We start from the raw sequence: 27,013 nt of genomic DNA on the forward strand, positions 1-27,013 counted from the left end.
AACAAAGTATTGAGACAAACTTTTGTTATTGACCAAATATGTATTTTCCACCATAATTTGCAAATAAATTCATGAAAAATACTACAATGTGATTTTCTGGATTTTTTTTCTTATTTTGTCTGTCATAGTTGAAGTGTACCTATGATGAAAATTACAGGCCTCTCTCATCTTTTTAAGTGGGAGAACTTGCACAATTGGTGGCTGACTAAATACTTTTTTGCCCCACTATATATTATGTTCGTGTGGAGAATGTATTAACTTGTGTTAATATTGCCCTGCAGTATTTTTGTACAATAGGGTCATAAATACTGTGAGATTTTAAAATTAATTTCTTTTGATAAAATCTGAGTCACTTTTATAGTTTTGTAAGCTAATTTAACATAATGCTTTTCACAGGATGTGCTCAAGTAAAGTCTATGATGTTAACCTTACACTGCAAAAATTCAACCCAGTGGTCCAAACATGAGAGATTATTCTAAACCAGGAAGCAATTGAGACACTGAGTCTGTGATCTCATCTCACAATGACGCATGTCTTGAAGACAGCACAGCATCTGATTGGAAAGATTTTGTGAAACTGGCGGGCTTCTGTCTGGCCAGTCACAAGGTGTGGGTGTGTATGGGTCAGATTATCTGTTCTGTGTTCTGGGGTGATGTGTTCATATAGATGTCATGATAATCTGCATTACACCATATGAGGGAGATCTGTACTGGAACGCAATACAAGAGTTCCATGATTATTCAAACATTCGATGTCAAACTAATTATCAATGGACTGTCAGTTTACATGATCAGGTGCCAATTCCAACCAAAGTATGTTGTGAGTGTTACTTGCGTGGATGACGGTTGTTAAGTAAACGTGTTGGCAGTTGACATGAATGAATGAATGAATGAATGTAACAGTTTGGTAACAGTGAGCATCTGTCGAAAACAATCCAAATAAGCAGTACAGACAAATACCATCAGAAATATTCTAGGCTTTCCTTAGATCACGAGCTCATGCAAAACTGGAAGTTGAGGAGGGATACACTCTAGGTCATGAATCAAGTTCCCTGTTTTAACCCAGAACTTTATTTAAAGAGACAAGTGGGTAAGTCTGGGCAACATCTGAAATCCTAAAACATCATTGGAATAAAAGGTCATTAACATAGATTCCCTTTGGGATTGAAACAGACTTGATAATCATCCTTTTTAGGTGAACCTAAGTTTTCTATTTATCATGTTATCTTCTATGTCCGAGATGAGGTGAAAGGTCATATATATATATACAGGGAAAATGGGAGGATGATGAAAGCTGCTACAGTCAGCTAAAAGTCAGTCAGCTCACAAAGAACAGACAGAGAAAAACTCCCTTCAGATAAATTTGGCAAATTTTATGGGAGAACCAGGAAGTCTGCAGGAGTATTCCCCTTTGGGAGTTGTTTATGTAAATGTAATGTACTGTGCTGAAAACTACAAATAAAAGCAAATTACAGTCAACTATGGTAAATCATTGTTAATTTACAAGAATGCACGCACAATACAATTCCCCCAGAGGGAAATTGGTTTTGCAGCAAAGGAGAATTAAAAACAACATTGAACAAACAGTATAAAATCCACATGGATTACAATGACACACAGTTCTAGTGAATACAACGGTCTAGCTGGTCCATCAATACTAATAGCCATCAATACTAATATATACAGTAGGTCTACTAGTGACCGACATTATCAGAAGCACAAAAGTACAGTGAGCCAAAGTTGTCTAATAAGTCAAGTGTTCTATATTGCCTATATTAGGTCATCTTGTCAACAACATATCATCAATGTGCTGACAAAACCCCAAAAACAACTGCAACATCACCTTCATCATCATCAACAATATTTTACCATCATCATCCTCACAATCACCCCTAGCCTACCTCATTATCATCCCTATATTTATAAGGGAAATGGCTATTGTGGTGACAAGTGTGCTTGTACCTATTAGTATTGGGGAATCTACACCGGGAGGCAGAGGGTAGGACCTGGAACTCGAGGTGTAGGGGATGGGCAGTCAGACAGGATGGATTCTGCCTTCATCACCACTTATCTGTTCTCTTGCACAGGTCATACAGACTACTCTGCTGGACTTCCACTATTTTAGCTATCATTGTACAAAGATACTTGTAGTTGTCTACACTGTCCTGTCCTTTGATGATAATGTTCTGAAGGTAGGGGGACTTCCGTGTCAGTTCTCGTACTGGCTACGACAACCATCAGTGTACAGGGTATAGAGGAGTGATGAGAAGACAGATCCCTGGGGTGAGCCTGTTGATGATGACAGCTCCCCCGACAGGCATCCATTCAACCTCGCGCTCTGGGTTCTGCTGGTTAGAAAGTTGAGGTCCAACCCACTACATGAGAGTCTACACCAAAAGCATTAGTGAGTTGGTTCACAAACAGATGGGGTTGAATGGTGTTAAAAGCAGATGAGAAATCAACAAATAAAAACTTTCCATTCATTTTTTTCTACCCTAGATGTTTGCACGGAAGGTCAGTTAGGGTGACAGTAGCATCCTGTACACCCCACTTAGCCTTATATGCAAACTGAAACAGATCAAGAAGGTGCTGTGTCTTGTCCAGAAGCGCTTTCTTAATCAGTTTCTCAAAGGATGTAATGACCAAGGTGATTGGTCTGTAGTTGTTAAAAACCTTTGGGTGGTTGTTCTTGGCGACTGGTATCACAGTAGATTGTTTCCATAGATTTGGCACCCTCTGCTGGCTGAGCGACTTAAAGACATAATTCAAGATAGGGCCTAGTTTCTCTGCACAAGAGGTGAGCAGGCGGCTGCCTATATTGTCTGGTCCCGGGTAAAACTCCTGTGCCAGGTGATTGTCAGAATTAAAGCCATCTAGTGACACCTTTAAAAAAAATGTTATTATCCCCACAATAGTTTTCATACTATCCCAGGCAGAGACTAAATTGTTACCAAGTTCTCTTTCAATTGTTTCCTTGTACCTGTTTAGCTCTCCTGAAGGTTTCCATCTTAACATTTATCTTACTGTTTAACAGCACCCTGAGAGACTTGCTAATCCAGGGCTTAATATTGGGGTACGTAAACCTTCACAACATTATCTGAGATGACTACATCTTCACAATATGAAACCCAGGAGCTAACAGCATCAGTGAGATCGTCAATATCAGCACGACTCTTTAAGCATGTCCCAGTCTGTACACTCATTCAATACACCCCTGAAGGGTCAGGGAGGAATCTCAGTCCAGTTCTTAATCCGCTATGTAAGCACTTTACCCCTCCACAGGGCTGTGCGATACACCGGGATAAGGGCCATGCAGTTGTCAGCTGTGCCCATTTCGGGGGTAGGGGGGGATTTATACGCTCCCTTAAAAGAACCGTAACATAAGACCAGGATGTTGTTATTTCTGATGGGCATGTGACGTACTGATGAAATTTACCCAAATTTTTTGTCTTAATACGGTGGTTAAAGCCCCCAAGGATGATGTTCAGGTCATCTTCTTCATCTTCATCTACCTTCTGTAGCTCAGTTGGTAGAGCATGGCGCTTGTAACGCCAGGGTAGCGGGTTCGATCCCCGGGACCACCCATACGTAGAATGTATGCACACATGACTGTAAGTCGCTTTGGATAAAAGCGTCTGCTAAAATGGCATATATCTGGAAATTTGGAGTATTAACTATGCGTCATTACTCTCATTTGCCTTCGGGTGAATGCAAACCACGGTGAGGAATATTTAAGGAAATTCCTGGGGCAGATGGTGGGGGCGCAAACACAGGTATAGCAGTTCAACATCCTTAGTGCATAGTTTTCCCCTAAACAGTAGGCTACAGTTTTGTACCAGCGCTCATTCACATAAAGACACTCCACCACCTAGTGTCTTACCAGTAACCTCGGGCCTCTCGGTCCAAGTGTATAGGTGCCCCAAACCAGTCAATCACCAACTCACAGTCCAAGTCCATATTCTTAAACCATGTCTCTGTAAGAGACAGAATACAGGCATTTCTGAATTCATGTTGGAAACGAACATGGGCTTGCAGTTCATCAGTTTTGTGAAGAGACTGGGCATGTTCTAGAATGATAGAAGGCAGGAGAATGCGTGACAGATTGGCGCTTTGCCCTTTCCCGGACTCCACTCTTCCCCTGCTTTCTCATGTTGCGGTGTAGCCCGCCAGCAGCCTGCTGCTAGAATCCCATTGACCATTATTATAATCAAATGCGTCAAGGTTTGGGTAGATTAGATCCAAGGGAGGATTGGCATTCTGGGGATTATTCCATTGGAGAAGAACACTTCCTGCTGTACTGGATCCATTGATTAAGAATGGGGAAGTTCTTGCAAAATGTGTGCCAGGTGAAACACCGTCCACTATAAAAACAACGCTGCTAAGACCATGTTCCCGAAAGGAAATAGAGGAAGAGTTCAACACTGCTCCTTCTATTTCATTGATCTACTAGATCATTGAATTCAGTGATTTAAAACAGATGATCTAAAACTGGTCAAATACAAAATAACAAACACAGACAGAGAAACTTTGCGGCTGGTCGCTGCAAGAGCATGATGACCATGAGAGTACAACCTGAGTTGAATGGAAACTAGTTTAGATGGGCAGTGAGGTCTGTGGTGTGTTTGTCATGTTTAGCTAAGGTAAGGGTGACCACCCTCACCACAGCATAAACACTATGACTGAGGGAGTAATGATTTAACTGATGTCTGGGAAAAACAGTATATGAGGTATGTGGAAGTTGACGGTTTTTGAGAAGGTTAGTTACATGAATGCACTTTGATGTTGATTAAGCTCAAAGCAAATTCAAGTTTCATTCTTGATCTCTCTCCAAGGCTGTACGAGAGCTGCAATTCCTACATCATCATGCAAATTAATACAAAAATCATACACATGTTCTATTTTAATGTTATCCCAATAAAAAGAGACGGTCACATCATTTACATTATTCTTCGCTACAATAACATCCCAAAAAAGGAATGAAAATATTTTATTTTACAGTACAAACATACAGTATATGGATGTATGTATATTCAAATACAAAGACAGCTAACATGCGTAGCTAAAATTGTTCCCATTTCTAACAGTCAACAAATGCTTGTCTGCGAAAGTTTCATTCTTTGTAAAAGTCGGATGCACATTTGACTTGAAAGAAGAATCTTCAATATCAGGAGGGTGTTGCCATAGCTCAAGTACATTTGCAGTATGCTATACTGTATACCAGTATGCTAGGCTGGTCAGTCAAACATCACAACGGCAATAAGTACTTTGTTTCTATTGGTCAGTAACTTGTTAATGCACATGGAAATCTAACCTTTGATTCCAAATTGATGGCAGTGGCAGCACAACTATTTTGGTGTGCATGCTGGTATAGACAGAAGACGCATGCTCTTGGTTTTCCTTGTGCAATTGTTTTTGCTCATTCCACACAGTGCCATAGATACAGTATAATAGGAGATGAATTGCATGCACTTTAATCATAGCGCTGCATGATTGGCTATTGCTTTATTGCGATATTATTATTGGTTTATTGCTTTGCTATTGAATTGATTATTGATTGATAACATTTAGTGCATTGTTTATATTCTTGCATAAAAAGGTATGTTGTGACAGATACAGGTTGTCATTAAAACTGCATGCTAAATTCATAACATACCAACTGTTAATCTGTGTATATTTGCATAGTTACTCATTCATATTTTCAATGCAGTCCATTTGTAAAAACATAACAGAGTCAGAAGCTACTAGACAGTAGAAGCTTAAATCCTCCCCCGATCAAAAGCTCATAACAACCCAAAACCAAACCATAAACAGAGCTTTCTAATAGTTTGTCAGTGTACTTAGTCAGTGACGTGCAGTCAGGGTAGGCCCTGTTGACCCTGTGATAATGTAATAAAAAAAGCTGTTATGAAAAGCCAAATCCCCCCCAAAAAATTGTATAAAACATTTTCATTCTTTTTTTTGTTCATGTTTTTTCTCAGTGAATCTGGTGTTTTTTATGCAAAACCTCAGGAAAGTCGCTAGGATATTCATGCCTTCCTTTCCAGCCATTGACACTGCGGCCGTTCCTAACTCCAGTCACTGTTAATAGACAGGGTCAGCTTAGGCATCGCTGCTTTGCCTAGCTTGATGTATCTTCATGTGTTGTATTGAGCCAATTTCATATTTCACGCATGCGTATTGCCTAAACATGTTGTGTGGGTATTGCCTGGGGTAAACTGTGCATTTGGACATGTCTACATAATTTTACGCTCGCACCGCTTGAACTGAACAAAGCTAGCTAACTCGCAAAAATAACCTGACAAATTGACACTATACCGCACCTCAAACAATTTCCCAAGTTGAAATAATGGAACGCACTGTTTAGAGGGTTCAAAGAGTGGAATGTCAACTAAAATTAAAGTTAAGACCATATAGAGGCAGCATACAGGATCTCTACAAGACGTGGCATGACAGGTGTCATGTGTCAGGCAGGCGAAAAGTGAGTACTGGGCTGTACCAACTAAGACGTTTTACCCCGACTTTTAGACATCTTGGACATTTACTTTAGCTTTGTGGACGTAATGGGAATTACTTTTTGAGTCAATGTGAAAATTGAACCGAAGGAGGCCTTGGAGATGTGTATCCCACACGACCGTTTGAATGCATTTTTCAGTCATTTCGTTTGTTGATATGAACATTTTGTTAGAACCTTATTTATTATATACGTGTGTGTGTGTGTGTGTAATAATATTTCACATGGTAATATTATTATGTGTGTGTGTGTGTGTGTGTTTGTAAATCCATTGTGAAAGGCGCTGGAGTTAGTGTTGCAAATTAATCGGATGAAATGTGTCCATATATTGGTCTTTTAGTGCCACCTACCAGTTGTAACTGTGGATGCTAGATTGGTCTATTGCTGAGTTGAGTAGTGCATTATCTTGTCAGATGATATGAAATATGTCGCAATCGTATCTTGGCTACATAGGTATTTACATTTGTGACTGGTTTCAGTTAACTAGGCGTATGTTGTGTGTCAAAAAATAGAACACACAGAAGGCTGTTGTATAAAACACCAGTCTCCGGATTACATCTTCAAACTAAGAGCAACTATGGCATCGGTGAGAGGGAGAAGCGTTCATCCATGTACACGGGTAAGAGAGTCTTGCTAGCTACATTTTCAGAAATGAACTGTTTCTAATTTTGTCAGAAAGTAATTTTCATTGCAAGTTAAAGTGTACTGTTAGCTAGGTGGCTAACGTTAGCTGGCTGGGTCACTAGCTTATGTTACATGTATGATCTGTGTAGTAATATTATTTGTATCTAAGAGCCATTTGCATTGCTAGTTATAGCCTAATGTTAGCGAGATAGCTAATATTGAACCTAGTTGGATAGTTTTTTAGCCACCAGCAGATTCATGCAGGGTAGTAACGTTATGAGTTGGGATTATTTGTTTATTGTTTAATTAGTTAGCTACATGTCTAAACAAAAAACTCCACTATGCAAGTAATCATTTCACTGTACCGTTTACACCTTCTGTGCATGTGACAAGTAAACTTTGATTTTATTTGATAAAGTGTGCGTTTACAAGAGACTGTAAGGTGAAGAACAAAATGACCTGCACCAAAGTCAAATTAGGATATAACATTAGGCCAATGAGACAGTGTTCAAGTTCTAAAATTCTCCAGTAGAATGCCCTGTTTTTATTTTATCACACTCACAACCTTAAGCTATTTTCTGCTCACCATTAACTTGTAAATAATGATCTTGTTGTGAGTTTATTTTCCTGTAATAAAGAATATAAATGAGTTAAAGTAAAGACATTGTCAGCAATATGATATGGTCATTATTTGAACTGGCTAGCCAGCTAACTCAACGTTAGATAGCTGGCTAACAAGCAAGAATCGGAACCACAACATTATTTAGAAAGTTGGTTTTAGTTGTCTGGTTTGCTAGATTGACATATACTAAATACATTTTTAAGCGGATGGATTTATTGGTGTTAAAATACACCAGTTATGCTATTTTGGACCACCAGGCTGCTGATGTCAAGCAGCCTGTCAGTTTTGTCCTCATACTTTTTCATAACGACAAGCTTGTTGTGGGACGACAATAGACTGTCCATGATGTCACTGCGACAACTGTCTACAGGCATGACGCTAGATGTAGTGTAAACCAGCCTTAAGTCTTTAAAGCTTTGGTTGTTTAGTACACTACTGTACTCACTCTGCTTAGCACATGACCTCACATGTGAATCCTTAAAGAGATGGGTGGGGCTAAGGCTTAAGAGGGTGTGAACAATTCTGAATTGGTGTAGACAAAGATGAGCTCTCCAGTAGGTGTACCAAAACATTCAAGGGACATTTTCTCAAAAGTGGGGTTATAAGTTTATCAACTTTCTAAGCAGAATTACTTTCCCATTGTTCCTCAACTGTAGTGTATGATATACCATTTTCTAGATCTCTGAGTCTCTATTTTTATCCAATGTAAAAAACACCATTTAAAATGTTGATACATAAGACCGAATCGAGCCGGTTGGTCACATTTTGGTGAACATTGTTGTCAATTTTGGTTAATAGCCTGTGTCACTCTGGTTGTTGGAGCTATCTGTTGTATGGTGAACTTGGGCTTCATGAAGGTTTATTTGTGAGTAAATCTGGCTTTGATAACAGCCAGTGCTTACCCAGACACCAACCGCACGTCACTGCTTAAAATGTGCCCTAACTGGCCACTAAATAAAAACCATAAAAGAGTGCTGGTGCTGCATAGTAATAAAAAAGGTGGAAGATCCTCACTTGCACAGGTTCGTCGTGTCCATATTCAAAAAGCGAATGTTCATTCTTGTCTCGATCTCAATATCTTTCAGTATCTGAAAATAAATAGTTTTACTACCAGTATATTACATAGTTACTAAACTCTGATGATGCCTTCAACTATGTGTACTCTAATAACAAGACAACTATTGTGCTGCTATTGGCAAACAGCAGAGGGATGGGGCTGGCGAAATGTAACCACTTTAAAATTCTAAGACAGAGCAATGGATGCAAGGACAGACCATCTATCATATCAAAATTATAGTTTTAACCATATTTTGAAGCTATACAGTGTTCGTTTGCAAAACCATTGAAAAAGAAAAGCTAAAGCCATGACTTCTTTTCGACACAAAATAATGTTGTATTACAAACCTTTAGGAAATGTTCAAAAGTGATCCCCTCATAAAACTCATCTGGTTCCTGAGAATGAAGAATGAGATTATTGAATGTAATAATAAATAAAGAAATAATAGGTTCCAGGTCTAACACTCAGAGTGAGGAATGTAATGTTTATAAAGAAGCCATACCATGTGACCCATGGAGATACTGGCTACCTCCAGCATGGCAGCGTCTGCTATGCCTTTAGCCGTTTCCTTCCCCAGGGCTCCACTCCTAGACAGCAGCTCCTCCACTACCTACAGTACATACGGGGGCAAGGCAGTCATGGTTACAACAGTGATAGGCAGACAGTGTATTTAGTGTACTTGAAAGATAGGCCTAGGCAGTGGCTTACATGTCGGTACTCCTCCAGAGTGATTGTTCCATCATTGTCTGTGTCGTGCATGTTAAATAGGACTGGGGGAAAAAATAAGAAAGTGTTAAACTCTTTTCTGTTGGTCTGTCTTTACAAATATTTCCTTAACAAAGGTCTGCAAGTGTCACGAGGCATCGCTGTAATGCATTTGCTGAGTAATGCTGTATATTATGGGATATACAGTATTTGTTATTGTTTGTGGATTTATCTTTTGCAGAAGCAGCAGCTATTCTTCCTGAGATCCACAAAAAAAACACAAAACATGACAAGTAACAAAACACTGATACACTTTGTGGAGGAAGAATGTATAGCCTGGAGGGACAGCCTTGAATTGTCTCATACAATCACTGGTTCCTGTAGGTGCTGGGTAGAGATATGAGGGGGAGACCCGGCAAAGCAAATAGTGATTCATTTCAAATTGACTTTGAGTGTCCCTGTGTTGAATTTAGATGACAATTTGATCAGTGATTCCACCTGTGGAGTATCCCAGTGAAGGTCTGCAAGGGAGACAGTGAGACAGCGTAAGTGAATTTCCCGTCTGACCAAAGACAACGTGGACCCTCCAAGACCAGACTTTTACTGAGAGCTGCCCGGAAGAAGATACCTGATCTGTGAACCTCTGAGGAACATGTCATCTGAATTTTAGTTACTCAACTTAAATTAATTTGTATAATTAAACATTTTATTAAAATAAACATAAAATGGTAGTAGTCTTGAGGCTAGAACTAGTTTTAAGAGAAGACTAGAGTGAGGGCAAGTAACGGTACCATGATAAAGCCCCGCTGACAGCAGTCTGTAGGCATTTATAAGAGAAGTGTCTACATGGTCTGCAGCCACTACTAATAGCACAAGGTGTTATTGAGCATGAGGTGTAATTTGTTTATGTATGGGAAGTAGCGGCAAGAAAAATGTTGAAGATACATATGGTGCATAGGAAGTAACGACGAGAATCATTCAAGATGCAAATGAAGTAATAAGGGAGATTACCGAGTTTTAGTACCGAATATTGAGCTGATAAGCCAGCACCAAAGTTTGAATGTCCTAGCAGATTTGTTAAACAACAGGTTTCATATTTTGACTAGTTGATGTTACAGGGACAGTGAGTACAGGACATATGTCAATGCAACAGGTCAAAATGATAAGACTACAAAAAAGGGGCTTTTGGATTGTTTACTTTAGAAGGTTCAGCTTAACAGGACACTGTATCATCTGATGTGTCTGAAGTATAATTCTGTACACACATGGTTTTATCAAGACTTCCTGCCCAAGATGCAGTAAACTTTATTAAGACTAATCATTTTTAGGACAGATTAAAATGTAGCACAGTGAAAACTAAGTAAATGTTGATTTTCTTTCTTCCAGGACTGATGGAATGTGCGCTAACAAGTTTTTTTATACATGTTTACCAATGATTCTGTATCTCTCCCCTTGAAAGGCTTCCTGAGGCATGTGCCTTAGGAGAGCTGTTATTGAGACTGTGTACTATACAATATAAAAGGTACACGGATCTGGTTGTTAAGGGAACTCCCAAATTAAGTAAGGCCTGGACATTTTGTTTGTTTTTACCCTACATTTTACCACACACCAGCACCCACACACAGCCCACCTGTTATGAATATTTGTTAGTGGCGTTAACACTGTGTTTGATTTATTGTGTGGGGTCTTTATATTTAGGTTTTAGTGGGTGTTTAATTGGTTAGAAAGGATGCACCTTAACTTCTTTGGGACTGGGGGGCAATATTGAGTAGCTTGGAAAAAAAGTGCAGCAATCGGTTGAAGAGCATGCATTTAGTTTTACTAGCATTTCAAAGCAGTTGGAGGCCACGGAAGGAGCGTTGTATGGCATTGACGCTTGTTCGAAGGTCTGTTAACAAAGTGTCCAAAGAAGGGCCAGATGTATACAGAATTGTGTCGTCTGCATTGAGGTGGATCAGAGAATCACCAGCAGCAAGAGCGACATCATTGATATATACAGAGAAAAGAGTCGGCCCAAGAATTGAACACTGTGGCACCCCCATTGAGACTGCCTGAGGTCTGAACAACAGGCCCTCCGATTTGACACACTGAACTCTATATCTGAGAAGTAGTTGGTGAGGCAGTCATTAGAGAAACAAAGGCTATTGCCAAAAATTATGTGGTGATTGACAGAGTCAAAAGCCTTGGCCAGGTCGATGAAGACTGCTGCACAGTACTGTCTTTTATCGATGGTGGTTATGATATCGTTTAGGACCCTGAGCGTGGCTGAGGTGCACCCATGACCAGCTCGGAAACCAGATTGCATAGTGGAGAAGGTACGGTGGGATTCGAAACGGTTGGTGATATGTTTGTTCACTTGGCTTTTATAAAGATTTTAGAAAGGCAGGGCAGCATGGATATAGGTCTATTACAGTTTGGGTCTAGAGTGTCTCCCCCTTTGAAGAGGGGGATGACCGCGGCATCTTTCCAATCTTTGGGGATCTCAGACGGAACGAAAGAGAGGTTGAACAGGCTAGTAATAGGGGTTGCAACAATTCTGGCGGATAATTTTAGAAAGAGAGGGTCCAGATTGTCTATCCCAGCTGATTTGTAGGGTTCCAGGAGAAGCGGGGGGCGTTTGACAGTGATGAGGGGCGGTTGTTTGATCGTAGAACCATTACGGATGCAGGCAATGAGGCAGTGGTTGCTGAGAGCCTGGTTGAAGACAGCAGAGGTGTACTTAGAGGGCAAGTTGGTCAGGATGATATCTAAGAGGGTGCCTATGGTTACGGATTTAGGGTTGTACCTGGTAGGTTCCTTGATAATTTGTGTGAGAATGAGGGCATCTAGCTTAGATTGTAGGACGGCCAGGGTGTTAAGCATATCCCAGTTTAGGTCACCTAACAGTACGAACTCTGAAGATAGATGGGGGGCAATCAATTTACCTATGGTGTCAAGGGTTCAGCTGGGGGCTGAGTCTATAACAAGCAGCAACGGTGAGAGACTTGTTTCTAGAAAGGTGGATTTTTAAAAGTAGAAGTTCTCATTTTTTGGGGCACAGACCTGGATAGTATGACCGAACTCTGCAGGCTAACTCCTCCCCATTTGGCAGTTCTATCTTGAAGGAAAATGTTGTAGTTGGGGATGGAAACCTTTATTGGTGGAGTGTGCTAAAGCAGTGAATAAAATAAACTTAGGGAGGAGGCTTCTAATGTTAACATGCATGAAACCAACGCTTTTACAGTTACAGGGGTCAACAAATGAGAGTGCCTGGGGAATGGGAGTGGTGCTGGGGGCTGCAGGGCCTGGGTTAACCTCTACATCACCAGAGGAACAGAGGAGGAGTAGGATAAGGGTACAGCTAAAGGCTATACGAACTGGTCGTCTAGTGCATTCGGAAAAGAGAGTAAAAGGAGCAGATTTCTGGGTGTGGAAGAATAGATTCAAGGCATAATGTACAGACAAGGGTATGGTAGGATGTGAGTACAGTGGAGGTAAACCTAGGCATCAGTTAAGCCAAGTGACGTCACCGCATGTGTGGGGGGTGGAACAAAAGGGCTATCCAAGGCATATTTGGCAGAGCTGGGGGCTCTACAGTAAAATAAGACAATAATCACTAACCAAAACAGCAATAGACAAGGCATACTGACATTAGGGAGATGCATGTGTAGCCAAGTGATCATAGGGTCCAATGAGTAGCAATAGGTGAGTCAGGGAGCCGTTTAGTAGTCGCTACTATGCTAGGCGAGCTGGAGACACAGCGATTCAGACAGCTAGCGGGCTGGAGACACAGCGATTCAGACAGCTAGCGGGCTGGAGACACAGCGATTCAGACAGCTAGCGGGCTGGAGACACAGCGATTCAGACAGCTAGCGGGCTGGAGACACAGCGATTCAGACAGCTAGCGGGCTGGAGACACAGCAATTCAGACAGCTAGCGGGCTGGAGACACAGCGAATCAGACAGCTAGCGGGCTGGAGACACAGTGATTCAGACAGCTAGCGAGCTGGAGACACAGCGATTCAGACAGCTAGCGGGCTGGAGACGCCGCAATGGAAGAGCCTGTTGAAACCATCTCGGACGATTACGTCGGCAGACCAGTCGTGATGGATCTAGGGATGACCAAATTGCTCTGGAACAATTGAACGGGGAACTAAAAGAATTGTGTAAATTGGCTCTGAAAAACAGAGAGGCTCTTGACTATCTTTTAGCAGGTCAAGGGGGGACTCGTCCAGTCATTTGCGATGAATGCTGTACTTTTGTCCCAGATCACTCTTCTAATATGACTGACCTCGCCGAATACATTGCCACTGCTAAGAAAAATTCCCCACAACCAGAATGGTAGCTTGCAACTTAGTTGGAATCCCTGTTCGGAAGCTGAGGATCCCAAATTGCAAAAAGGTTTGCATAATTGTGTTATTAACATGGTGTGTATGTGTGTGTATTTTTGATAAATTCACTCCTGTTAATAAAAATATAACCTTTATTATGATGATAGTATGACCATACTAATTAGATTGCATAACCCAGAATGAAGGGTTTGAAAATGTCTCTCATGACATGTTTAACAATTATTATCATAGAAGTGATAAAAGTAGGGAATGTGGAGGAAAAATGTATAGACTGGGGGGACAGCCTTGAATTGTACATCTTGTCTCACTCAATCATTGGTTCCTATAGGTGCTGGGTAGAGATAAGAGGGGGAGACAGTGATGACCCCCCCCTCAGACATTTTGGCAGAACGCCCAGCTCACTGACAATAAAGAGTGATTCATTTAATATTGACTTTGAGTGTCCCTGTGTTGAATTTCCACGACAACTAATAGACAAGGAGAGTCACACAAATGTAAAATACAACGCTATACAAACAATACAACAACAAAATGACACCAACAATACAACTATAAAATAATGTGCGCGTTCGAGTGTATCTGTGTGTGTGTATGCCCTCACAGTCCCTATTGTTCCATGAGAAGTTGCTGAATCCATTTTGTAAAGGTCAGAAAATTGACAGATTATTGTGCCCATTATTGATTCATCACAGTGTGAGCCATAGTACACCTCAAACGTGCACAGTATCTTGTACAACCAATGATTTCAATGTCATTGTAGTAAGTACACACGCTAACAATAGTGTTGGGTATCCATTTCAATGTAGTGTAACATTTTCCAATGATACTGAACTGCAATACATCTATCTTAACACCACCATACAGTAACATTTTAATGATGGCACTCACAGCGGAGTTTTTCCCTCCTGATCATCTCTCTCTGTTCCTCTGTCATGTCCAGTGCTGGAGGTCTGAAGTGGGACATGACCACCAGGAACTCCTCAAAGCTGATCTCCTGGACCGTCCCCTCACCATTCTGATGGAAGTTTCTATAGAGGCATACGAGCAAGGAACATAAATATATTAATTGTGTAAACATATATTTTCTGTAATGCTCATTAGAAAGTAACCATATGTCATTCTAGAAACAACACACAGGCACTATGTCCTAGGCACTTCACATAAATGTGAATGAAATGGATACCGTATAAAATATGGTAATAGCTCCAACTTGCATGTTGATATCTTACGTTGTATGACTGCCATATAGATTATATATATTCAATCCTTTCCGATCTACACAAATGCTAAGTGGGTAGGGGTAGCTAGGGGTTGTTTCTGGACCAGGCTCACATTTGACTAATCCTGTGAGGAACCACCAAACTTACTGTATGATGAAAATCATACTATGTAGGTTAAAGCTGGGGGCATATTGAGAGCAGTTAACCTTAAGTCTTGTTCTTGATGAGGTACTTAACATAAACATGATAAACACCCACCTTTTGTCAAAGAAGGCCTCTATAATTTGGGTTCGGATCGGGTTGCATGACAGGTCTGGAATTGTGTTGAGGTCATCTCGTCTACAAGTGAAAAGACAAGAAGATAATTAGGTTTGCAGCAGGATGCGGGTCAATTATAACACCTACTAAACAAAAGGCAAAACGAAACCTGTTAAATATATATAATATAATATATGCCATTTAGCAGACGCTTTTATCCAAAGCGACTTACAGTCATGTGTGCATACATTCTACGTATGGGTGGTCCCGGGAATCGAACCCACTACCCTGGCGTTACAAGCGCCATGCTCTACCAACTGAGCTACAGAACTGGTTTATGCTAAAGAGATGGGAAGAACCACTTCATCAGAAATGCATTATGCCAGGATTACACCCATGTGTGTCTAAAAACCCAAAAGTAACAACAGCACAAGTTAAAAAATAAAGTGTGTTAGGATGTGTATGAATGCCAAAAATGATTAGAGAGTCCTACCTCAGCGTGTCTTCATTGTGGCTCAACTGCTTGAATCTTTTATGCAGGATTCCAATCTGCTCGAAGGAAACTGAGGAACAAAAAAGGGACTGTCGTGAGTCCAAGACAGAGAGGTACATCCTGCCAACCTACCACAGCAGGTTAGAGGCCTAGATGGATGGAGCGGAAATGATGTGCATCTTCAAGAGGCATCTCCAATTAGCAAAATGCCAGGCAGCACATCAGTTACCACTGAATGGGCAGGAAACCATGACAAACTGCACAGTAATGCTGTTAATGGAGCACAATTGTTTTATAATCTTTGCAAATACAATTTATGTTTGTGTCCTGTTCTGATCTCTAATGTATCATTCAGGCTGCCTGATTTGACATCCTCAGGCCTAACACATTATACACACGGTGTAAGCAGAGTGCAGTGCTGAATGTCTATTCAGCATCTATTTTCAGTTGATGCCATCCTTCCTCATGTGAAAAGTGTATATTCAGATGTAAAAACTATTTCACTTTGCGTTCTCCCATTGTCATTGTAAAGATCGTCGTTGGAATGAGACCAAAGCGCTGCGTGGAAATTGTTCATATTTAATGTTCACAAAAAAACACTCAAACAAAATGACAAAACGAAAGCGCAGAGTTCTGTCAGGGAAAACAAACCTAAACAGAAAACAATCACCTACAAAACACAGGTGGGAAAAGGCTACTTAAAGGCTACTTAAGTATGATTCTCAATCAGAGACAACGAGCGACACCTGCCTCTGATTGAGAAACATACCAGGCCAAACACACAAACACAACATATAAAAAAGAACAGACAACCCACCCCAACTCACGCCCTGACCCAACTAAAACAAAGACATAACAAAGGAACTAAGGTCAGAACGTGACAGTCATTGTCTATGTGAGTAAATAGAGTATAGAGAAATACATTGTTTTTAAATGTGTATGTCTAATGTAACTTAAATAAACTATATATTACATGTAGTCTGAGAGAAAAAAAAACTGTTCTGGCTGAATAGTAGGGATAAGCTCAAAGTATTTAAATAAATTCAAACAAGGACTGATGTCTAACAATCGGCACAATATTTGAATTGAGAGCGAGTGAGTGTTTATGAGTGAGCGAGTGATTGTGACAAAGTGAGTTAGTGAGTGAGTGTTTTTCAGTGTGTACAAACAATACATTCCTCAGGTTATTGTATGGGCAAACAAGTATGAGCTAATATTGGATTACCAGTGGTATGAGGAAACTCACTGAGTGTGGGGATTTCAGACAATGTTAGAAACAGAGAAAAACAAAAGCCTCTTTGTTTATGGCCTCATTGCTTGCAAGGTTTTTCTGAAGCTGTAAACACAATATCTAATCTATTATTCATGGTGGTTCAATCAAGCCTACACTGTAAACGTACATAAGATACCCGGAGAAAAACGTTGCTACTACACATGCAATTTGCAGTTTGAATATTTTATAGCCACTGCATGGAGATACAGTATCTGGCCTACACTAGTGTCTTTCTATCATCATGTCAGAATACAGCCCTTAAAAAAATATAGGAGATTCATCTGGTCTAATCCTATTACCAAGTTTCATTTCTTTCATCTAACTTTAGTCAGAAGGACATTCCATAGCTGCTCAAACTGTAAAGGGGTGTATAACTGGTGGCATGGAAGTCAGACGCAGGAGAGCAGAACCAGGTAATAGCCGGAGCAGTTTAATTCCAAAACCAACAGCATAAAAATACAACAGAATATGGGTACAAAAAACCCGCCGCGCACCAGTAAACAAGTGCACAAGCACTTACAAAAAAGTGGATCGACGATGGCTAGAAGACCGGTGACGCCGACCGCCGCCCGAACAAGGAGAGGAACCGACTTTGGTGGGAGTCACAGCACAGTTTTAGAGAATTTGGCAGTACATTCAACCAGCCTCACAACCACAGATCATGTGTATCACATTGTGTGGGCAAGTGGTTTGCTGATGTCAACGTTGCGAACAGAGTGCTCCATGGTGGCGGTGGGGTTATGGTATGGGCAGGCATAAGCTATGGACAACGAACACAATTACATTTTATCGATGGGAATTGCAATGCACAGAGATACGGTGACGAGATCTTGAGGCCCATTGTCGTGCCATTCATTTGCCGCCATCACCTCATGTTTCAGCATGATAATGCACAGCCCCATGTCACAAAGATCTGTACACAATTCCTGGAAGCTGAAAATGTCCCAGTTCTTCCATGGTCTGCATACTCACCAGACATGTCACCCATTGACTCTGAATCGATGTGTAAGACAGTGTATTCCAATTCCCGCCAATATCCAGGAACTTCGCACAGCCACTGAAGAGGAGTGGGACAACATTCCACAGGCCACAATCAACAGCCTGATCACCTCTATGCAAATTAGATGTGGTGCGCTGCATGAGGCAAATTGTGGTCAAACCAGATACTGACTGGTTGTCTAATCTACGGCCCTACCTTTTTTAAAGGTATCTGTGACCTATAGATGCATATCAGTATTCCCAGTCATGTGAAATCCGTAGATTTGGGCCAAATTCATTTATTTCAATTGACAGATTTCCTCATATGTACTGTAACTCAATAAAATATTAGAAATTGTTCCATGTTGCGTTTATATTTTTGTTCAGTATAGTTTATGCTGGCAAGAACAGCAGCATGGCACTAGTTAAAATAAAATGATGCTTATTTCAATGGGAGAAATAACTTGTAGTATTTGTCACCTTGACCTGCCAATTAGCTAACGTAACAACAAGCCGATGAGAATGACCAGTGCAATGGTGTATGTATCAAGGTACTTGCCAACGTGAGCTGCTTCCCACTGGGCAACTGTATCACATGTCGCCGGCAGTAGCTAACGTGGCCAATTTGTCCATCCCGCTGATTTGATTTAGAATAGGATAGCTTACACAATAAATAATTTGTAACCATCTTGATGTCACCGTGATACAGTCTAACTACAATGCAATGGGGAGAGTTTGTGCTGCAAGCCGGCACCGCAACAACACAGGGCACAGTGTTCTTCACTTCCACTTACTTGTTCAAGAACTGCTGTACAGCAGTAAAGAGAGGGAAGTAGCTAGATAGAGTAGTCAATATAAGGCCTGGGTGACAGCTAAAGCACATTTATTGCAGTGATTTTCACTGAAAATGTACAACTAAGGCATTAACGTCTACATTTTAGTTTTTAAAAAACTGAAGAATTACGGAATGATTCTGAACACTCTCCCAAATCCCAATTATGGTAGCCAAGTTTCAAATTCTCGCTGAAGTTTCTAGTCACAAGCATAAACTACCTAGCTGGGAAGGGCCATGCTCATCTCCTGTGTGTGTGTGTGTGTGTGTTAGTGAATGGGTGAGTGAGAGACATTTTGGGAAATGTGAAGATGTTTGAGTTTATATAGGGATAAAATAGATAACAATGGTATAAAGTTAGAAACGGTACAAGGATAGTTAATAGTGATAATTCATAAAGGCCTGTGTCATGCATTTAAAAATGTTAAAAGGTTTGCCATTGCATTTGATAATGTCATTTTAAAAAGGGATAATAAGGGATAATAAATAAGAATGCATTGATAAATCCTGATAAAACCTCTGTGTGATTCATTTCTATATCCCCCCTTTCAGGGGTATAACAGTAGCTCTTCTCCTTGCAAGGCATTCGGGAAAACATTGTAATAGGCTACTTGTAAAGATTCTCATCCAGTAGTGCTGTCGCCTACAGCAATCTATAACTCAAGCTATTTTGCTCTGTAAATAGCCCCCAGAACACCTACCACACAAGATGACGTTGTTATGGTGATCCTGTACTGTGGGGCGTTTCATTTCACAATAATGAAACACTTTAGCGCAGGATTACATAAACCCAGAAATATGATTATTCGCAACAATTATAATCGTATCCTACAGGAAAAAAACGTAATACTCACAGCCGGTCTTTTCTGAGAGATCTCTGTATTCGGGTTCATCAGGTAACGACTGTAATGCACCCATAACTCTGTAAACGCGCCAGCCGACCAATCCAGACGCATGAAAATAACGATTGGTCTCGCTCAGGTCAACGCAGGTAAGCTACTGAACTCGAAACGGTGTCAGTTCAGTGGAATAGATATTCTTTCATTATCATATCCCCAACAACAAATCATGTTACAGGTCGATATGTACTGTAGGCTGCGCAATGTCCTAATGTAAATGCATTTCAAGCTGCCAGCCTCTGCTGAGCGCGCACTTCCGCAACTTGGCTATCCAACGACTTTCTTCAACAGTGCATTATTTAGGTTCCTGTGGTGATCTAGTTCTCATACTACAGTCAGCAGTGTCCTACTTAGGCTACACTGTAGTACAGTACGAAATTCAATGTTTAACGCTTTATTACATGAGCTGCATTCATATCACTTGCCCTGCAGTCCTCTGTAATGTAACCCAGCCATATAAAATACTCTGCAATATTCCATATTTTTCCATATTCCAAACGTTTGTTGAAATTGACCAATGTTGTGCCTCTAAAGTCTACCTTTAAGCCAAACCTTCCTAAAACAAATATATAGCGTTCTGTTTTCTTGGGGAGAAGACTCAGAGCATTTCGTATTATTCTGTAAGTAAATCTGATACATTACATTTAGTATGTATGATATGTTATGTTTTGTGTAGTTACATAAGGCAGGTGGTTACTTAAGGAAAAAATGAAAGTAGGGTGGTTGGTCAGGGTGGATGGGTAGGCATATAATATATAATGCGAACGTCTAGCAACTCAAATGTTGCGAGTTTGAATCCCATCACTGAGAACTTTAGCATTTGAGCTAATTAGCAACTTTTCAACTACTTAGTACTATTTAGCTACTTTGCAACTACTCAGCATGTTAGCTAATTCTTCCCCTAACTCTAACCTTAACCCTTTAACCTAATTTAGGGTGACCAGACGTTTTTGGTGGCCTGTCCCCGGCTGGAGCTGCGCTAAAAACAGACTGCAAAGTGAAATAATATTTTACGTGGCAAGAAAGACCAGACAGCAGAGTCTGTCGGTTGACGTCTCAATCGCGTTATGCTTATTTTGTCCAGCAGAGGGGGCTGCTCACTATATCATCTTCATTCACTCTTCTTCTACTAACTACTTGCTCGCCCTAGTTTTAGAGAAAACTGATGTGGAAAACTCAGCCAGAAGCTAGCAAGTGTCAAGTGAATCGACAACATCACCACAAACGTCTTTTCAAGCCAGGTAAGTTACAATAATTTAAGATACTAAATAATGAGGTTATAATGTCACAATTTATTATATAGATAGATGCTTTATAAGGTTTTAAATAGGTAGTAGCTAGGTTAAACGTTTGTAGATTACAATTTTAATGGTTTGGCATTATAATAAGTAGTGTGAAAATATATTTTGACATTTTCATGGATAAGACTAGCATAATGTTTCCTGTTAGAGAGTGGAGAGGAAGGAGAGGACAAAGACTGGATAGGAAGAAGAGTGAAAGAGAAAGAGGAGGAAAGGTAAAGAAAGATATGATTACAGAGACTGCCAATGTATTATTCCAACCAATGTTTTTGAGATAAAATACAAAAATGAGGCATGCAATGGGAATCTGTTAACCAAAGTATTTTATCTAATAGTGTACTATTTATTATTAAAGATTGGAGAAGGAAAGATTAAGGGAGTAAAAAGAGTGACGCGAGGAGAGTGTGGAAGAGTGAGGTGGAAAGGTAAAGAGAAGGAAAGGAAAAAAGAGCAGGAAGAGGAGTGAAGAAAAGAGGAGGAGAAAGATTGGAGGAGAAGAAAAAGTTAAGAGAGTAAGAAGAGTGACACAAGGAGAGTGAAGAAGAGCAGACAGAGGAGGTACAATGGCTCATTCCAAGAAACTGAAATGCCATTTTAATGACAACATGAGATGTATGCACACATGACTGTAAGTCGCTTTGGATAAAAGCGTCTGCTAAATGGCATATATTATTTATTATTATTATTAGAAAATGTCCATTTAAACGCTCAGGTCAAGACGATAGAATGGTTAACTGCACCCTTTTTAATTCCTCTTTTTCAATTGGCAGTGGGGGAAGAACGGCAGTGGTAGAACATCAACAGACAAAAAAAGCATAAAGCCTCTCTGATTGCCCGTGTTGGTTTGCCCTCTGTCACCACATTCTTCAAGAAGGTAGAGCCTTCCCAAGAAGAATATGATTTAGCTGTGCAGGTGGGTGTCTTTGCATACCACACTATGCAACACAATCATAGTTACAGATCTCTGGGCTGCACAGCACAACTGACACGGAAGCTTTATGAGCTGAAGTTTACATGTGCTAGGACAAAATGTGAAGCCATACGTGTTTACACCATGGCTAACTACTTTGGTAACACAGGACCTAGACCAGGTTGAATTTGTGTCCCTGTCCATTGATGCGTCCAATCATGGACATGTAAAGCTGCTGCCAATACTAGTCAGATATTGTAAGATATATGATGGCAACACATTTTGTTGAATTGAAAGGAGAAATAGCAGAGGAAATTGCTGCTGAGGTCCTGGTGTTCATCCAAAAATGTAACCTGGAAAACAAAGTCGTGGCATTCTCTGCCGACAACACAAATACCAACTTTGGAGGACTGAATAGGCTGGGGAGGGTCAATGTCCATACCAAAGTTAAAAATGCTCTGAAGTGGGATGTGATTAGATTAGGTTGTCCTGCCCGCATCATTCATAACACGCCCAGAACAGCTTTGGATATGATTGCCCTTGATGATGAGTACCTGCTCAAAAAGATATTTGGATATTTTCACCGTTGTAGAAAGACTGAAGAGCTTTTTTTAGGACACAGAAATGTTCGCTGGCTGTCCATGTTCCCGGCTCTAGAAAGAGTGCTGAAAATGTATGTGCCATTGAAATCCTTTTTTCTTTCTGAAGATAAATGCCCTGTTGTCCTGCGAACAATGTTCGAAGATCCACCGACTGAATTTTGGCCTTTGTCCATGGAAACCTGACCGTATTCAGTGACACAATCAAGATGCTTGAAGGCCAGGACCGCTGGGCTGTGGAGTCAGATGCAATTCTGAGAAACATTAAGGCAAAATTGACTGCAAGACGTGATGACAACTTCATTCCAGTTTTGGTCAGATGACTTCTGAGAGAGCTAGAGGAAACTGGAGCAATGTCTAAAGAGAGCTTTCTCAAAACATCCCAATCATTCTTCACTACGGCTGTGAACTACTTGCAAGCATGGGAAAAGCACACAGATAATCTAAAAGATTGACATTGTCTCCTTTTAAAAAGGCAACCTCTGCGAGAAGAGATCCAGAAGGCAGCAGGCACACTGCAGGAAAAATGCCCCAATGTGACCATCAATGAGGATGCATTGTTTGACGAGGTTACTGGCCAGCAAAAGTTCCTAAAGGGAGGATTGCTTGAAGAATGGAAAACATCTGAGACATAGCTTAGTCAGAGATGGAGCACAGTGGTTACCCACTTCAAAGCGAACAACATCCCACACACTAACCTGGCTAGATTAGCGTCTGTTGTCATGTGCTTACCTGGAAGTTGTACACCAGTTGAGAGAGTGTTCTCCCAAATGAATGATCTATGGACAGCAGCAAGAAATATGTTCACTGTTCCTACCATCAAGGCCATGCTTATTGTGAATATAAACTTCAACCTCCTCTGCCAGGAGTTCATGGAGAAGCTGGCCAAAGACATAGCAATCCTGAAGAAGATACATTCTGCTGAGAAATATTCAGATTAGGTTGGTATAAGTATATTATGTAGTTACCAATCTCGTTTTATTTCTTTATTTTGTTAAGTATTTCACATATACTATTGTCTGTTTTTTTTCTTCTTCAATTTTGCTAATGTTCTCTTCTGTTCTTATTCTACCCAGACTACCAGGACCACTGAATGGCTGTTCAGATTGGACAGTTCTGTCTTGTCTGTAATGTTTCTGTAATAAAGTTGTTTTTTTCTACCACAGTGTGCCTGTTAGACTAAATACATGAAACCGGAATTGTCCCCCTTTTTTTATTTCATAGATAATAACATTGGATATTTTAATGATATATTGACCGCCGAACTGGAAATGTCCCCGGTTTTAATTTCAGAAATCTGGTCACCTTATCCTAACTCCTAAACTTAACTGTAACCCTAGCCTAGTTAACGTTAGCGAGCTAGCTAATGTTAGCCACCTAGCTAGAATTCGACATATCGTACGATTTGCAAATTCGTAACATATTGTACATTTAGCAAATTCTTATTATATTGCACATTTAGCAAATTCGTAATATATACAGTACCAATCAAAAAAGTTGACACACCTACTCATTCAAGGGGTTTTCTTTATTCTACTATTTTCTACATTGTATAATAAAATTGAAGACATTAAAACAATGAAATAACACATGGAATCATGTAGTAACCAAAAAAGTGTTAACAAATCAAAGTAGCCACCCTTTGCCTTTATGACAGCTTTGCACAATCTCGGCATTCTCTCAACCAGTTTCACCTGGAATGATATTCCAACAGTCTTGAAGGAGTTCCCACATATGATGAGCACTTGTTGGCTACTTATTCTTCACTCTGTGGCCCAACTTATCTCAAATCATCTCAATTGGGTTGAGGTCAGGTGATTGTGGAGGCCAGCCCATCTGATGCAGTACTCCTTCACTCTCCTTGGTTAAATTGTCCTGTTGAAAAAGCGAAACCAGATGGGATGACGTATCGCTGCAGAATTCTGTGGTAGCCATGCTGGTTAAGTGTGCCTTGAATTCTAAATAAATCACTGACAGTGTCACCAGCAAAGCACCATCAAACCTTCTCCGTGCTTCACGCTGGGAACCACACATGCAGAGATCATCTGTTCACCTACTCAGCGTCTCACAAAGACACGACGACGGTTGGAACCAAAAATGCCAAATTTGGACTCATCAGACCAAAGGACAGATTTCCACCAGTCTAATTTCCATTGGCCGCGTTTCTTGGCCCAAGCAAGTCTCTTCTTATTATTTGTGTCCATTAGTAGTAGTTTATTTGCAGCAAGTCGACCATGAAAGCCTGATTGACACAGTCCCCTTTGAACAGTTGATGTTGAGATGTGTCTGTTACTTGAACTCAGTGAAGCATTTATTTGGGCTGCAATCTAAGGTGCAGTTATTCTAATGAATGTATCCTCTGCAGTGGAGGTAACTTTGGGTCATCCTTTCCTGTGGCGGTCCTCATGAGAGCCAGTTTCATCATAGCGCTTGATGGTTTTTGCGACTGTACTTGAAGAAACTTTAAAAGTTCTTGAAATGTTCCAGATTGACTGACCTTCATGTCTTAAAGTAATGAGGGACTGTTATTTCTCTTTGCTTATTTGAGCTGTTCTTTCCATAATATGGACTTGGCATTTTACCAAATAGGCTACAGTATCTTCTGTATACCTTGTCACAATACAACTGATTGGCTCAAATGCATTAAGAAGGAAAGAAATTACACAAATTCACTTTTAAGAAGGCACACCTGTTAATTGAAATGCATTGGAGGTGCCTACCTCATGAAGCTGGTTGAGAGAATGCCAAGACTGGGGCAAAGCTGTCATCAAGGTAAAGGGTAGCTACTTTGATAAAATATATTTTGATTTGTTTAACACTTTTTGGGTTACTACATGATTCCATATGTGTTATTTCTTAGTGTTGATGTCTTCACTATTATTCTGCAATGTAGAAAATAGTAAAATACAGAAAAACCCTTGAATGAGAAGGTGTGTCCAAACTTTTGACTGGTACTGTATTACGAGTTGTAATACGTAATAGGTCATGGACATCCACAAATTAATAACATAACATACTATATGAAGTATCTCAGATTTACATACAGAATAATACAAAATGCTCTGAGACCAGGTTGAAACCAGGAAAATAGAAAGCAGAAAAAATGAAGAAACTGAAAATAGAAGAAAAAGAGGACCATGGGGGATTACAGAGGAAGTACTAATAAAGTTTCAGGCTTCTTTAAATGGCCAAATAATTGCCCAAAATAACATCATGAGTAAAGACAACATAAATAGGCCCGAGTTGAAGGATTGGTGAGTAAAACACTTCTTCTCATTGTTATCTAGACAGAGTAGGCTATTGGGGTGGTTGAGACTTGGACTGACTGATTACTTGACTATTTGGGGTGAAATATGCAGTAGCCATTATGGACTATAGCCTACATAAATGTATGTTACCACTATTAAACCAACTCTGATGAGTTTCAGTGAAACCACAATGTTTTCTATTACTCAAGCTTCACACTACAAAATGCACTGTCACAGTGAATGAGGAAACTGTGGTGACCTTGACATCACAAAATGTCATTTGTTTTTTATTCTTTAGTAATAGGGAGAGCAAAAATATACCACACTTTTCTCTGTATTCTGTTTCAACGTGTATTTATTGAAGGATACCACATGGTGGCAGCAGTTATTTAACTATAGAAAGCATTTTCTGGAACCCATCTCACCAAATGACTGAAAAGTAATTACATGTACAGAAGATGGCATTGTTGGACCCTCAGCCATTTTCACAGAGGCACACTGGGTTTTGTGTATGTATTTTATGCCTTATAAAGACATTGTTTATTATACAAGAGCACTATACATACAGTATTTTGCGTTATAAGCATGTTGTGGGCTATAGTTACACTGTTGTATCACGCCTCTGTTAGTGTCAAATAGAAAGCAGTGTGTGGGTTTTACATAATGGCTACTGATGCTGATGGTTTTAGTCACTGATGCATCAATGATCATTCATGCCAGTTTAAACAGACACTTTTTTCTTATGCACATTAACAAATATTAAATGAATGAGTCTAGCTGCCACTTAACTAAGGAACAGGTGCACACTAAGTGCCATGGTGTGTCTAGTGTATTTGGCAACAGTTAGCCCACAGGGAAAGGTAAGATTGTAATTCTGTATGAAGGAGATTTTGAACTCTTTTTAAAAAGACATACATGTTGTGTGCTTGTTGAATGTAGATGGGGAAATGTCTCATTCTGAGACAGAGGCGGATGTCTTATTGCAACATGGTACATAATAATAAAATGCAGGATGACAGGATCTTTATAATAAGCTCGCTATACATTTACATTTACATTTAAGTCATTTAGCAGACGCTCTTATCCAGAGCGACTTACAAATTGGTGCATTCACCTTATGACATACTTTATTATCTAGACTCAGGTATGTTCTT

The 27,013-nt window shown here is 40.2% G+C and overlaps 1 protein-coding gene and 1 long non-coding RNA gene across 6 annotated transcripts; one reads left to right on the forward strand and one right to left on the reverse strand.

The window, feature by feature from the left end:
* Nucleotides 1-3,520: 3,520 nt before the first annotated feature.
* Nucleotides 3,521-20,094, reverse strand: LOC118387689 (calcineurin B homologous protein 3-like). 2 transcript variants are annotated; one of them, XM_035776308.2, is made up of 9 exons: nucleotides 18,065-18,143; nucleotides 15,820-15,889; nucleotides 15,327-15,407; nucleotides 14,737-14,876; nucleotides 9,522-9,583; nucleotides 9,316-9,423; nucleotides 9,161-9,208; nucleotides 8,771-8,844; nucleotides 3,521-3,973 (listed from the first exon to the last, which is right to left on the reverse strand). In XM_035776308.2, exons 1-9 carry the CDS (start codon nucleotides 18,078-18,080, stop codon nucleotides 3,961-3,963), a joined length of 612 nt encoding a protein of 203 aa, XP_035632201.2. In that variant the 5' UTR covers nucleotides 18,081-18,143; the 3' UTR covers nucleotides 3,521-3,960. The 2 variants fall into 2 exon arrangements, with proteins under 2 accessions (XP_035632201.2, XP_035632200.2); XM_035776307.2 differs by lacking the exon at nucleotides 18,065-18,143 and adding an exon at nucleotides 19,757-20,094 and having other exon boundaries at nucleotides 3,531-3,973.
* LOC118387690 (uncharacterized) lies at nucleotides 16,637-23,771 on the forward strand. Of its 4 annotated transcripts, none has more exons than XR_008143248.1 (4): nucleotides 16,637-16,714; nucleotides 20,952-21,042; nucleotides 21,251-21,317; nucleotides 21,458-23,771. It is a non-coding gene; the product is annotated as an uncharacterized LOC118387690 (long non-coding RNA). The 4 variants fall into 4 exon arrangements; XR_008143246.1 differs by lacking the exon at nucleotides 16,637-16,714 and having other exon boundaries at nucleotides 20,754-21,042; nucleotides 21,458-23,552; nucleotides 23,688-23,771; XR_008143247.1 differs by lacking the exon at nucleotides 16,637-16,714 and having other exon boundaries at nucleotides 20,754-21,042; nucleotides 21,458-21,660; nucleotides 21,873-23,771.
* The last annotated feature ends 3,242 nt before the right edge of the window (nucleotides 23,772-27,013 follow it).

The sequence above is a fragment of the Oncorhynchus keta genome, chromosome 9 (assembly GCF_023373465.1).
Source record: "Oncorhynchus keta strain PuntledgeMale-10-30-2019 chromosome 9, Oket_V2, whole genome shotgun sequence".
In the NCBI taxonomy this organism is placed as follows: domain Eukaryota; kingdom Metazoa; phylum Chordata; class Actinopteri; order Salmoniformes; family Salmonidae; genus Oncorhynchus; species Oncorhynchus keta.

Coding starts and splice junctions, on each gene's coding strand:
- LOC118387689 (XM_035776307.2), bottom strand. CDS start 19,820: ATGGGTGCATTACAGTCGTTACCTGATGAACCCGAATACAGAGATCTC. Junction 15,408..15,819: donor CACAATGAAGACACGCTGAG/GTAGGACTCTCT, acceptor TTTCACTTGTAG/ACGAGATGACCTCAACACAA. Junction 9,584..14,736: donor CAGGAGGGAAAAACTCCGCT/GTGAGTGCCATC, acceptor TTTTTCCCCCAG/TCCTATTTAACATGCACGAC.